General features: G+C 36.0%; 1 protein-coding gene across 1 annotated transcript; it reads left to right on the top strand.

Annotated features, from left to right (window-relative positions):
- The first annotated feature begins 358 nt into the window (after positions 1 to 358).
- LOC104611361 (sigma factor binding protein 1, chloroplastic-like) lies at positions 359 to 13,574 on the top strand. Its single transcript, XM_010278382.3, has 3 exons — positions 359 to 972; positions 8,171 to 8,295; positions 13,538 to 13,574. The coding sequence occupies exons 1-3, from the start codon at positions 577 to 579 to the stop codon at positions 13,557 to 13,559; spliced, it is 543 nt and encodes a 180-aa protein (XP_010276684.2). The 5' UTR covers positions 359 to 576; the 3' UTR covers positions 13,560 to 13,574.
- Positions 13,575 to 15,631: the final 2,057 nt, after the last annotated feature.

Genomic DNA, 15,631 nt, shown 5'->3' with positions numbered 1-15,631 from the left:
CAAATTTGCAGGCGTAACAGGCTAACACCCCCATAAACTTGTGAAATTGGAGGTGATCCTGATGGATTCCATTTCCGTGGGCATGATGAATTCCATTGAAAAAGAATTTCACTTCCCATCAACACTTGATCATTTCTCGGAGCCGATAATGGACACCCTTTTGAAGTTGAGCCGAGCGAATCCAGCCAATAATAACACAAACGGAATCCAACGAGGCGACGACCACGTCGGTTTTCTGAAGTCAGCCCAAGAAAAAAGGGAGACGTCAGCACATCCATGTGAGGGATTCTGGAAGGCCACGTGGCATACATTATTGAAGTATTGATAACTCTGGTAAAACACTTCAAATCGAAGCTTCTCTCTCTCTCATTTCTCGCCGGCTCCCATTTACTCCATCCAAACAACCCGCTCCTTCTCTCTCTCTTCTCTTTTCTTTCCCAGAAACTACCGAAACCACCTCAAAAACTACCTCCGTACTGCTTTAAATCCGCCCACCTTTCTCCCCATCTGGTTTTCCTTTATGTAGATTGTAGAACACAGACCCATCAGCAGTCGCCAGTTCCTTCATCTGTAGAAATGGATAAGCTGAGTGTTCAGCAGAAGAAGGCCGCTAAACAGGCCAAATCAAAGAAGAAACCAATCAAAGTTGTGTACATCTCAAACCCCATGAAGGTCAAGACCAGTGCATCAGAGTTTAGGGCTCTAGTGCAAGAGCTCACCGGCAGAGACTCCGACCTGACTGACACCGTCGCTAGATTCTCCGACACCGACAGTGTTCAGAGGGTACCAGATCAACCCATTAAGATTACCAATGAAGGTGTAGCGGAAGTCCCCAGGGTAGACGCCTATCAAGAGTCCCCGGCGGCGAGCTCCGATTCTTTGCTGGAGCCTTTTGATGATGTTTTCACCCCTCAGATGCTAGAGAATTTTGTGGGGTTCCTGCCTCCTTGTTTGTTCACTGAATTCCCTCAGGTAGATTTCTTCAGAAGCCTTGATGCAATGTAAATATTTTCAGCGTCCTTCAGTTGGGGAGTTCTATATTTCTCTTTGTTAATCAACTCGAGTATATGTACTTAACCATTTTCCTTTCTGATCTTATATATACTTGTTATAGTCCATGAATACTTGAAGGGTTGAGCTAAGTTGGTTTTCCACCAACAGAAAAGGGAAAAAAAATAAGGTTCTAGTCTATTCCCAGTTGCAGAACATACAAAGCACATGGTGGTTGTTGGTCTTCAATTTCATCCCATTTAATGATTTAAGATCTAAGGTTAAATGGGTTTTTGCTAACAGTATTAGATAGTACAAAATGAGGTTATTTCATCCCGTTTAATGATTTAAGATCTAAGGTTAAATGGGTTTTTGCTAACAGTATTAGATAGTACAAAATGAGGTTATTTCAGTAAGTTAATGCTAGTATAAGGACCTAATAACCTTCTGGGAATAGGCAAAAGACACAGAAGGCTGCACTACTTTTTGTTCAGAAAGGTAAGTGCAGAACTATTGGTTATCAGCCTGCTTGGGTTTTACCACAGTTGATGTGGCATCTGAGCAATCTTGGTTCCACATAAGCGGGAATCTTGATGCTTATGAATGGCACCCGTCTGGTTAATTTGTTGATAATAAATTCTCATATAAAGATCTATTTGTGGTAAGTGTTACTGTCAACTAGGCCTTCATGTTTGAGCTTTGAAGTGTTTTAGTGCCCACAGTCTCTCTCTCTCTCTCTCTCTCTCTGGTACAGTGGAGGGAAGTTAATGTTAAGTGTTAACCATGCACCAAAGTGAAATAAAAAACCAGTGAGCATTCACATTAGGAGCAGAATGCCTTGTGTGGCCAGGGATGGCAATGGATAGGATTGCGAAAAGGACCAACTTGAGCAGACCAGATAATAAACTGGGTTGAGAACAGCTGCTCTAACATAGACAGTAGTCGGTGGATTAATTAGTTGGGTCTTTTGTAATAACAAGGACAGACAATAGACAGAAACAATGATGATCGATGATGATAACATCACTAGATGGGGTGCTCGTGGGGCTTGAAGCTAATCAACAAGAAAACAACCAGCTTAAACTGGCCAATCTATGTTTTAGCCATCTCAGGCCCAAGAATTTGTATTACTCTTGTGACTTCCAACTTAATGAAAGGGTATTAGATTATTTTCTTAGAAAAGAAAAAGCTAGGAGAGTGAAGCTAGGCAAATCCTCAACTCTCCCTGGTAGTGTATACCCAGTTCATCTAAGGTTAGGAACCAACTTGGAAATAGGCTTGATCTCAGGGCCTATCGCTCTCATCCCTGAGGGACAGACTTTACCTCCTGCGTACCCATACCCACCCCTCCAAGATGACCCCTAGATATAAAGCTTTCTAAGCATTATTACAATCTTATCATTTGCCTTTGGAAAGCTGACAGCCACTGTAGTGCGTTGCACTACAGCTCAGTAGAATAATGGAGATGGGCAACTAGACATAACCTATCATAAGAAAACAAGACAAAAGACAAAAAGTGGTTTTTCATATATAGACATAACCTATCATAGTGAAGGGCAACTAAACGACGACACAGGAATCTTAATTAGATTTTAATTTCTTATATTGTCACTCCATATATATCTTCCTTCTGCTCAAAACATCCTTCTGATGTAGCTCAAAAAAAAAAAAAAGCTTTGCACTTTCAGTGGTTAGTTCTTGCTGTGGAAAGCTCCAAAGTAGACAAAAGGTTGATGTGGGGACTGGGAATTGAACAAATGGCCAGTCTAGGGAGGAGCCCCAATTAAGTGGATGGTGTGAATTGGCCATATCATCTCCCGTTGCAGGGAAACTGTAAACAATCCTTCTGGGTGACCAACTTGGAAAACCTAAACTTTTTCCATTCTTCCTGGACTGTGATGGGGGGAAAACATCACATCGGCTATCTTCTTCGATCCATAGACCATTTGTCGTTTCTTCTTTCTGTGATTTCGACACAGTATCTGTCGTTCATGGTGGATTCATTCTTGGGGGGTTCATTGTTTGTACGCATGCATATTAGTGTAACCACTTGGCTTAGAATATCTGCAACTTTGAGTTTGGATATGTTCTAACTTTGCTACTTTATAGCGCTTGGCTTGTCGATTCGATTTGCAGGGATCGAAAGTTTTAAACAGCATTCGAATCTTCCACGCACCTGTGCACAGTGATTGAGGCTCAGGAAATAGTATAAATGCAAATACGCGTAAATGCATACAAAATATAAGGTTTTGCACTCTAGATATTTGCATTTATACTCCTTTCAAACTCAGCCTGAGGTTCAAAATTAGGGGTTATCATATTTCAGCCCGGCTAAAAAATTTCAGGCTCAGAACTAAGTTTTATGTTCAAACCCAGTCCTGATATATGCATACATACATATATACATAATATTTTATGTTTGTATCAAATATATCATATATTTTATACATATATTATATCACATAAATATTATATAAATTAAATCCAAATCAGGACTCAGACTATATCCCTTATCATAGGTGTTAAGCCCAGCTCAGCCTACGATAACACCTATTCAAAATGCTTTATGGGACAAATCATAAGTTAAATTGTGTTTGCCATTTGTCAACTTTAAACTAGGGGTGTCCATGGTTCGGTCAAACCATGGACAATTTTTGCAAACAGAACTGGTCCTACTGGTTTTTCAAATTCTTCAAACCGGTACCATTGGTTAATCGGTCCATTACTTTTGGTTTTTGACCAAATCAGTTCTTCGATTTTTTGGTTTTTTATATTTATAATATATATTATAAATAATAAATGATATATAATATATTTATAAATAGATTATTATAAATATAATATATGTATATATTTATATATAATGCATATATATTTATATATAGTATATAGAAAATATGTGACATATATTTAAAATATACTATAAATATTATACCAGTCGATTCGGTTAACTGTCAGTTTTTTTCTAGGGTAACCAAAAACTGAACTGATCCTTCAGTTTTCAAAAATACCAAACCGAAACCGAACAGATTGGTTCAATTAACTGCATTTTTCGGTTTGGTTTTTTCGGTTTAGTTCGGTTTTTTAGTTTTTCATGGACACCCCTACTTTAAACCCTCTTCGAGGGATATTTGAATCGAAGTTAAAGATTTGAACATCACTTGGGAGAACTGAGAAGATATAATAAAAGGGTGGGGATTGAGGTTGAGAATTGAGATGGACCGAGTGAATGTATTATTTTATTTATTAATGGGCTACAAATTAATTCAATTGCACTTGTAAGTATGCATGTATGTATATATAATTTCCAAGGGCAGAGATCAATAGATCAGGTTAGTTTTAAACTTTTCATTTACTAAAGGCATTAAAACTAAATATGTATTTCTCAAGCAATTAAATATTATCTAGTAACCTATTATTATATTATTATATTTCTATATGTAGAGCTATGTGTAAATAAATGAAATACAATAGGCTTCCATACGATAATTGTTTTTTTATAAATGAATAACTCACATAATCTAATAAAATTTAGAGTAATTGACTTAGCTCCTTAGTTTATAATTAATATTTTCTAATATATACAAACAAATAACTTTTTCTTGAAACTTTCTGTAAATTATTAGGTATTAGGATGCATTTTGCATAAAAATGTATATTGTTCAATATCAACTATTATAGCATGTACAAATAAATACTTGTTAAAGACCATTGTAATCAATATTTATGTGAAAGACCATTTTACAATATATTTTCTCTAAATGGAGACTATAGAAGTTGGAAAAAAGAAACCTGAAAGATGCAACCCATATTTCTTACACACTCGAGCCGAGCCAAGTAGAATACTTGACTATTCGAGCTTGGCTCACAGAAATAGTGTTAGGCTCGAGCTCAAGCTCGGTTCAAGCTCGCAAGTTTGAACTTGACTACAAGCCAAGCTTTTTCTAAAAACAAAAATTATATATATAAATAATTTTTTATTTTACATACAAAAAATTAAGAATTATAAAAATTATTTATTATTATCCATACAAAAAATAATTATAAAAATTATTTTTATTTTACAAACAAAAAATAAGAATTATAAAAAATTAATATTATACATAAAAAATAAAAATATTATATAAGAAAATATTTTTATATAATAAAAATTTTTTATTGTATATAAATATTTGTATTTATATTCATATGTATATGTATATGTATGTATGCATGTATGTATATGCATATGTATATGTATGTATGTATGTATATGCATATGTATATGTATGTATGTATATAATAAAAATTATTTATTTATTATACTAGGCTTGATTAGGCTTGCAAGCTTCACTAAGCTTGAGCTCGGCTAGATTAGCAAACGAGCCTATATATTGAGCTCGAGCTCGGTTTAAACCGAATTGAGCTCAAATAGCTTGTGAGAAGCTCTGCTCGTGGCCACCCCTACTTCTCATATTCCAATTAACTACTTTAATATCATCCAATATTCATTATTTTCCTACTTTGGTTTGGGATGCCATTAAATACACATATATTGTTCCCTTTTTATTTTAGAAGAAATCATATTCCGTTATTTCAATGTCCAAGTTGAATTTTCTTTTTCCTTTACATTTGGTGTATTTCATATTTTGAGCTCAAGATTATTATTATTATTATTTTAGGAATTCAAAGGGTCTATTTTTAGTATTAGTTTTACATGTGTATACCTAAGATGTAAATTATAAATGAAATTGTTATGTTTTCTCAAAAACTACAAAACAAGTTGTTTATAAGTGTAGGAAACTGTGGACCCCACATTAGTATTCGTGTGACACCCTGGGACGTACTTAGATTTAATCAGCTTTCCTAGTAGGATTTGTTTTTTTTTCTTCTATCTTATCTAGGATTAGTTTTAATTTTAATCTTATCTTATCTTGCCATGTAAGCATTGAGTTATTTTACAATTAGGAAACTATGTATATAAATTAAGGGGTGGGGCCGCTATTTCAAAAACACCAACCACTCTCTTCTTTCTAAAACCTCTCCATGAGTTCTCCCTCTTCATCTCTCTTCTTTTTCTTCTCCTCTTCTCTCTTCCTTTCTTTATTTTCTATTCAAAACCTAAGGGATATTTGTAGTCTTGTATGACTACTTGGTATCAAAGCAAGATCTAGGGCTTCTCATGTGAGTTTGATCCAGCCGACCACATGAGAATTGCCTAGGGCTGGAAGAATAGAAAGATCAGTTCTTCGGCTGATTCTTGGAGGTTATCTACAGAAGCAATCCAAAGATTGGATCGGTCCTTGATAACCAAGAAGAATTAGAGAAAGATAAGCGGATCAAGATTAGTTCTTGATCAAGACTGAAGGTGGCTATTAGAATTTCAGAGGAATTTTGGTTTGAGATCAGCTTTTCAAGACTGGAAGAAACGATCAGAATTTCAGAAGTTCTTTGATAAAAAAAATAGAGTGTTTCAGAATTCCCTAGTGAGATTTCAATCTTTCCTAAGATCGGCATCAAGAATAACTTGATCTAAGAGGTACGGTTAGAAAATTTTCTCCTTTCAATATTTCTTTTGGGGTTTAAGAGAAAACCCTCGCGATATAGGACTATTATTATTTCAAGGAGGTAATCGGATTTGTCTCCTTGATTTAAAGTTATTCTTTACTCTCTAGAAGACCCAATAAAGCTGTTTCAGCAAGACTGTTACGGTTGAATCGGTTTTTTCTACTGTTATCAGTCTCAAGACCCAATAGGTCGACTGTCATAGTAATTAGAGAGGTTTCTTTTATTGAATCAGAATTCTTCATCTAGTCCCATTACTAGTTACAGACCCAGTAGGCCGACTAGTACAGTAATTAGGAAGTGCCCTTTAATTAACTTCTAAGAATGGAGTTTAAGAGCCAAGGAGAGGGTGTTTTTGGGACTGGTTCAGGTGGCATGACTGAAAACACCTTCCAGATTACAACTATAAAGTTTGATGGTTCAAACTACTTAGAGTAGGTCCAATCAGTCATGATGGCCATTGGGGGAAGAGGAAAGCTGAACTATTTGTTGGGAGATGTGAAGGAACCAACTAAGGAGGATTCCACTAATGCTAAGTGGATTCAGGAAAATTATTTGGTGATGACATGGTTGTGCAACTCCATGCAGCCACACATCACCGGAAATTACTTATGGGCAAAAACAGCTAAAGAAATATGAAATGTTGTGAAAGAAACCTACTCTCAGCCCTTTAATGTTGCTAAGGCTTATGAGTCGAAATGTGAGGTTAAAAATCTTAGACAATGAGAGAAACGTGTCTCTATTTATTTTTCAACCCTAAAATCTCTGTGGCATGATATTGACCACCTTGAGACAATTGAATGAGAGAGTTAGAAAGATGTACAGACTTACAGAAAGCATATTGAAACTAACAGAGTATTTGAGTTCATTGCTGACCTAAATTCTGAATATGATATTGTAAGACAACAACTATTGACAAGAGAAAGTGTGAATCTGTCTCAAGCCTATTCCCTAGTGCATAGTGAAGAAACTAGGAGAAAGGTTATTTTATGGCAGCAACCTTTCGAATCTGCCCTGGCAATAGTTAAACCCAAGCCTGAGGGAGAAAAGGAATGGGATATAAAAAAAAATGCTAAAAATGACCTAGTTTGTGAACATTACAAGAAACCTAAACACATTAAAGACACTTTGGAAGCTGCATTCACATCTAGTTCCAGCAAAACTCAAAAACAAAACGGGGAATGCCAATATGGCTGTCAACACTAATAGTGTAGCCTCAACAGCCTCAAGAGGCAATTCTCTAGACACCCTAGCTGCTGTCCGATCTACTCTAACACAACTAGAAAGTGAAGTCAATAACTTAGTATCATCTCCATAGCCATCATCAGCTCCTTCAACCTCATCCTTTTCTCAATCAGGTAATCGGGCCTCAGCTTATCATGCTTCAGCTCCAGGTATTACAAAACATTATTGGATAATAGATTCAGGAGCATCTGACCATATAATTAGCTTGCCATCACTTTTCTCTACCTATCATTTATCTTCTGGTAAAGGAGACATCAAGTTGTCTGATGCAATTTCCCTATCATCTGTCCTGCATGTTCCCAAGCTTAATACTAACTTGCTCTCAGTTAGTAGCATTACAAAAAAATAGAATTGTTCAATAACATTTTTTCCTGATCGACGTGTTTTTCAGGATCTAGAAACAAGGAAGGTGATTAGGACTAGCCATGAGACAAATGGAATCTACCTACTTGGAGGAAGTGTTCATCAGGAGGATAGTGAAACTAAGAATTCTTTGTTTCTTAGTCTGTTGATCAGGTGATGCTTTGGCATAATAGGATGGGCCATTTATTCTTTCAGGCTTTGAAAAGTTTGTTTCCTAGTATATTTGAATCTGTTCAGATGACATGTTTGAAATGTGAAAGTTGTGAGCTTGCAAAACATTGCAGGACTACATATTCATTAAGTAATAATAGAAGCAATATTCCTTTTGAAAATTGTGCATACTGATGTTTGGGGGCCTATCATACCATTACCATGGTGGGGTACAGATATTTCCTATTATTTGTTGATGATTATACTTGGTTTTCTTGGGTTTACCTTATGCATTCTCGAGATGAGGTTGTAGCATTAACCCGAATATTTCATCAAATGATTTTAACCCAATTTGGGATTAAAATTAAAATTTTTAGATCTAATAATGCAAAAGAATATTTTTCAAACCCATTAGCCTCCTACATGCATAGTCATGGGATTATCCATCAGAACCTGCCTACATACACCATAGTAGAATGGGGTTGCTGAAAGAAAGAATAGACACATATTGGAGGTAGCGAGAGGCATTATGTTTACCTCAAATGTGCCTCTACATTTCTAAGGGAATGCCATTCTTACAGCAGGTTATCTTATCAATCGGATTCCCTCACGGGTTCTTGACATGAAAACTCCATTCACCCTTTTATACCCTAATAAAGAATTGTCTACCATTCCCCTCAAAACCTTTGGGTGCACTTGCTTCGTTCAAATCATTGGCCCTCATCGTTCCAAATTTGATCATAAGGCCTTCCAATGCCTTTTGATTAGATATGCCCAAACTCAAAAGAGATATTGTTGTTATGAACCCACTTTTGGAAAAAAGATTTGTCTCAATGGATGTCACCTTCTTTGAGGATAAACCCTATTATCCAACGATTTCTCCTTAGGGGAAGAATAGTGAAGGTAGGAATAGCTCATCAGAAGTTCATTTACCAATCCCATTAAATGAAGAAGGATGTAATGGGGAATGATGTCAAAGGTGCAAGGATGTGAGAGTCTATCACAGGCATTGGAGACCGGTTGATTTCGGACATTAGCAATACAGGCCAGTCCCAGTCTCCTCTGTAGATCTAGATCCAAGTACCACAGTAGCCCCAATTCCTCTGCAGATCCAGATCTAGGTACCACAATAGCCCCAGTTCCTCCTACAGATCCAGATCCAGGTACCACAGATGAGAGACATCCAACCATGGAGCCTTCACCTTCATTTGGTGACATTGATCTCCCCATAGCAGTCCAAAAAGGCAAACGCCATTGCACCACATCTCATTACAATTCTCAATTCTTATCCTATGATCATTTGTCTCCCTTCTACAAGTATTTTCTCGCATTCATTGTTGATATTCCCATTCCCAGAACAATACAGGAAGCATTGGAGATACCAGAATGGAAAGATGCAATAAAAGTAGAAATGGATGCCCTTATCAGAAACAATACCTGGGAGATAGTTGATCAGCCTAAAGAAAACAAACCGGTTGGATGTAGATGGGTATTCACTGTGAAACATAATGTTGATGGTTCTATTGAAAGGTATAAGGCCCGATTAGTTGCAAAAGGATTCACTCAAACATATGGTATTGAGTACTTAGAGACTTTTGCACCAGTAGCAAAGATGACCACTATCAGAGTCCGATTATCTCTTGCATCCAGTTACTCTTGGCCATTGTATCAGATGGATGTTAAAAATGTCTTTCTCAATGGAGACTTGCAGGAAGAAGTTTACATGCAGTTGCCTCCAGGATTTTATTGTAGGAAGATAGGAAAGGTTTGTCGATTGACCAAATCTTTATATGGACTAAAACAGTCCCCCAGAGCTTGATTTGACAAATTCAGGCGATCCCTTGATATGTTCGGATATGTGTAGTCCTAGTCAGACCACACCTTGTTTATTAGGAGAATGGATTCTTCTGTAACCTTGCTTGCTGTGTATGTTGATGATATTGTAGTAACAGGCAGTGATACTAGTGAAATTGAGTTTCTTAAGCAACTCCTTCATCAAGAATTTGAGATAAAAGATTTGGAGGAACTACGATAATTCTTGGGCATTGAGGTAGCTAGATCCAAGCATGGGATTTTTGTCTCTCAACAAGAGTATGTCCTTGATCTACTAGAAGAAACAGGAAAGTTGGCAGTTAAGTTTGCGGACACACCTATTGAACAGAATCACATGATTAGTGTAGAAGGTGGAAAGCCTATTGAAGATAAAGCTATGTTCCAATGGTTAGTTGGAAAACTTCTCTATTTTTGTCTCACACGACCTGACATCAATTATGCAGTCAGTATATGCACTCTCCTAGAACTACTCACCTCCTTGCGGTTGAAAGGATATTAACATATTTGAAGAGGTCCCCAGGCACAGGCATTTTGTTCGAGAAAAATAACCACATGAAGATAGAAGTCTACACATATGCTGATTGGGTTAGGTGTGTTGATGATCGAAGATCTGCCTCTAAATATTGTGCCTTTGTAGGAGGTAATCTGGTCTCATGGAAGAGTAAGAAACAAAGTGTTGTTTCTCGTTCCATTGCTGAAGCTGAATATAGATCAATGGCAAATTGTGTGGCTGAGATTCGGTTGAGATCATTACTTGAGGAATTGGGTATTGTTTTTGAGAAACCCCTAATGTTGTACTGTGATAATCAGACTGCCATCAATATAGCTCATAATCTAGTGCAGCACGATAGAACTAAGCATATTGAAGTGCACCGGCATCAGAGAAAGGGATACATCTCAAGAAGTATGCCTTCCCTACATCGCCTCCGACATGCAACTTGTAGACCTTCTCACCAAGGCTGTCTCAAGAAAGAAGTTAGAAGAAGACCTATGCAAGTTGGGAATGACAAATATCTACTCCCAACTTGAGGGGGAGTGTAGGAAACTGCGGACCCCACATTAGTATTCGTGTGACACCCTGGGACATACTTAGATTTAATCAGCTTTCCTAGTAGGATTTGCTTTTTTTTTTTACTTTATCTTATCTAGGATTAGTTTTAACTTTAATCTTATCTTATCTTGCCATGTAAGCATTGAGTTATTTTACAATTAGGAAATTATGTATATAAATTAAGGGGTGGGGTGGTTGTTTCAACAACACCAACCACTCTTCTTTCTAAAACCTCCCCACGAGTTCTCCCTCTTCATCTTTCTTCTTTTTCTTGTCCTCTTCTCTCTTCCTTTCTTTATTTTCCGTTCAAAACCTAAGAGATATTTGTAGTCTTGTACGACTACTATAAGTGATTTATAACTAATGAAATGCTTTTTCTACCATAATTATTGTTAATGTTAGAAGGCCTACCAATATATAGAAAATTTTAATTCCATATATAACACTTCAAAAGGTTTAAATAATGTTACCAAGAAATTTTCACAATACATTACAAGGCCAACAATGTTTTATAGTGTGTTGAAACTTAATTAAGAGATAGTATAATATTTTATAGTGTGTTGAAACTTAATTAAGAGACAGTATAATATTTTATAGTGTGTTGAAACTTAATTAAGAGATAGTATGTGGTCCAAAAATGAATATGGTAGAAATGTACTTTTTGAGATGGATGAAAGGGAAAGCTAGAAATAATAGGATAAAAAATGAACTTATTCAACTAGTGATAATTGAAGAAAACGTAGACTAAGGTTAATAAATCTAAAGTCATCATCATGGTCGCCCAAGCCTTATCCCTACATGAATCATGTTTCGCCAATCCATAGTATATATATGTATCTGTAAATTCATATCCACTATTAGATTATTAGTACGTGAATCATTTCTTACTACTTTTACCCATGTCCTTTTTGGTCTACCTCAAGTTCTTCTAGCCCCTTCAATGTGTAAATCACTTAATCTAATCGATGTAGTCGATGGTCCTGCATGAATATACTTAAACCATCTTAGTTTACGCTCTCTCTCTCTCTCTCTATCTATCTATCTATCACTTTATCACCTATTGGAACTATTCCTAGGTCCTTATGGATAACTTCATTCCTAATCTTATCCATTTTAGTTTTTCCAGTCATCCATCTTAGCAGTTGCATTTCTGCCAAACACTTTTTAATTTCCATACAACATAATTGGTCTTACAATTATTTTATAGAATTTTCTTTTTAATCTAAGTGATATTTGCCTATCACAAAAAAAGTGCAGATGCACCCCTCAATTTTGCCCATCCCACTTTAATCCTTTAGGTGACATCCTCCTCGATCTCTCCCTTGTTATGAAATATTGAACCAAGGTACCGGAAATGGTCACATTGACTTATTTCTTGGTATCAAATCCTAAGCATATCTTTATTTACACTCCTATTATTATTAAATTCTCATGTCATATATAATATGTTTTAGTCCTATTTGTTTTAAAATCTCTTGTTTCTAAGGCATTTGCCCATAAGCTTAATTTTGCATTTAATCCTTCATTAGTTTTATCAATTAAAATATTGTCATCAACAAACAACATGCACCATGAAACTTCTCCTTGAATATGTTTAGTCAATTCATCTATAATCAATGAAAATAAATAAGGTCTAAGTGTCGAACCTTGGTAAAGACATAGTAACTATAAAATCTGAAGTCACTCCCACTAGTGTTTTAACCCTTTCTTTTCCAAGACAGCAAGACACCATATTATCTCTCTAGCAAATGTCAGATGTTAGATGTTAGACAGTGAATATTGGTTCTTAATGGGTTCTACAGTCTAATTGCACATGTCTTTATGTAGTTACTAAATAGAACAGAATGGTAAAATAGGATTCACGTAACCGACCCCATATAATATAATTGGGACCAAGCTTAGATGACAATGGGGACGATTTATAAAAACCTTCCCTTGAGGGCCTTCACTCATTCAAAAATGGTGTTAGAGTTCCTTTCACTGTTCTCATTCCAAGTCTTATTCATATGAAACATACTTAACCTTGGTCAAGTCATCATCGGAACCATTTTGTCAGTTATTTATGCATGCCAAAGGACAAAAATAATCTAATTTAGTCTAATCTTGATGGACCAATGCCAGTCAATTGATGTGATAATATAGTTTTGATCATACTTATTCATATGAAACATAGGTCAAGTCATCATCGGAACCATTTTGTAAGCTATTTATGCATCTCAAAGGACAAAAATAAAGATCTGTCAAATTAATTAAAGTTTGTTATTGTCAAGGATAAAAATAAAAGGCCAACCAGATGAATTATACATCTAGAAATGAGCGATGAATGAGTTGTTACTTGTTGGTTTTTGTTTTGGTTTTCAGATCAATATCGTTGAAAGATTAGATCCTCAATTTGATTCAAAACTGTAGCTACATGATGCACACCAAGAAGGGACCCACATGGAACCACAAAATATTCATGATGTGCGGTACATAATGGCTTTGTAAAACCAAAGGAGCTGAGGAGATCTGTTCATCGTACGCCTTTAGGTTTTAATATTTAGATTTTAGGGTTTAAGTTAAATTTCAGGATTTAGATATACAAATCAAGAGGTGGTCAGATGCTTTTGTCTAATCAGTAGAGGTGGGTTCGAACCGATCCGAATAGTATGAGACTCAAACTCAGCTCACTAAGGTAGGACAAGGTTCGAGTTTAAGTTTGATTTGAGAAAAAATATTTTATAAAAATAAAAAAATATATATATAAAATATTTTTTATTTGATATTTAAAAAATTAAGAATTATAATATTTTTATTATATATATTATTTTTTATAATTTTATTATATATATACGAGCTTGACTCATTTATTAATCAAACCTATAAATTGGACTCGAGTTCGGCTCAAAGCTCGATTGGAACCGAATCAAGCCGAACTTTTTACAAACCGAACTCAAATAGCTCATAAAAAACTCAGCTCATGGCCACCCCTACTAATTAGGATAGGTTACAAGTGTTTTCCCTATTCATTAGGATGCACTTTGAGATGTCAGAAGACTCAGAGCTGCAACCTAAGAGGCTTACAAGCTGAGGTCGATATATGCTCCACCATCAGATCTCCATGGGAGGTTAAACAGGTGTGGGAACTCCATTAAATTTTTCTATATCATAAGATATAATTTATTTCTCAAACCACTTATTCATCAAATATTGGCTCAGTCAAAACTACAACTTAAGAGGCTTCCAAGCTAAGTCCGACATAAGCTCCACCATCAGATCTCCATGCGAGACTGCTCAACAGGTGTGGGAACTCCATTAAATCTTTCTATCTAATGATTCTGATCTATGGGTTAATGGGTGAAGGTGACGCTGTTGGGGAGCAGAACAAGGAAAGAATTAGAGCTTTATTGTTTGTCTCCCTCTCCTCTGAGTTCTGACTAGAATCTCTCACTTCTATCTTCTGCTAAACGACAGAACATTCCATTAGAGAATGAGGACCAATGAATAACTTGCCAATATATCCAACACTTGGGTTATGTTTGGGACCGGTTCAAAGTATGGGCATATCAGGCAAATCGATAGTATTGTTTTTTTTTGGAACTGGTTCAAGGGGGCCGGTTTAAGTCTCCTCCATCCCCTGAACCGGTCAGACCCCTAATACACACACTATAGGGACGTATTGGTAGGGTTCCAGAACAATATGTATCGGCCGGTATGGGCCGATACGTGTCGATACTTTGAACCCTTTAGGTCAATCAATACAAATTGGTAAGAGACATATTGTCAATCAATACATATATTGTCACACCACATATAAGATTCTTTTTAGGGGGGTAGACAATATATGAGAGTTACGAGTCCATATCACCTGCCAACACCTTTGAACCCTCTACCAATATGATCCCACATCGTATATCTCATATATGATGTGTCTCACTTTTATGGCGGGTTCCAGTTTCATAGTAAGATGTACAGTGTTAGATCAAATTGGTAGGAAATTAGAACGTATTTTATTAGCAGAAGATCCTAACTCCAGAGTTACTTTAGTTCGATTAGACTTTAACTCACTAAGGAGAAACATCAATTTAACATTTCTACTAACAAGCTCTGGCACATTCATTTTTAGGGTACCCTTGTTGCAAGTATAAATAGTCTTAAATAACAGTTATATTTGTATTAATCAACCGAAAATGTTTTAGGTACGTAGAATAACAATGATACTAAACACAACCTTAGAATTCAGCTAAACTCGAAATTCCTTTTGTTCTCTTATCTCCAATTGCCTATTCAATCCATCTTGTTCAGTGCCTCCTATGACTACCCATTGATAGCTACATCAGTTCCTGTATTCTCTATTTCTCATTGTTGTCAGCCATATGGTTCAAAGTATTGATACGCTTCTGCCATCGGTGCTCAGACACACACGGAAATGGTATTTCTTTTAGTTTTTTTTTTTAATTTAATTTTTGGGAGTTA

This window comes from Nelumbo nucifera, chromosome 7 (genome assembly GCF_055504915.1).
Source record: "Nelumbo nucifera cultivar China Antique chromosome 7, China Antique-T2T, whole genome shotgun sequence".
Taxonomy (NCBI): domain Eukaryota; kingdom Viridiplantae; phylum Streptophyta; class Magnoliopsida; order Proteales; family Nelumbonaceae; genus Nelumbo; species Nelumbo nucifera.
The sequence above is the reverse complement of the archived record's forward strand: the minus strand, read 5'-3'. Positions and strand labels throughout refer to the sequence as shown.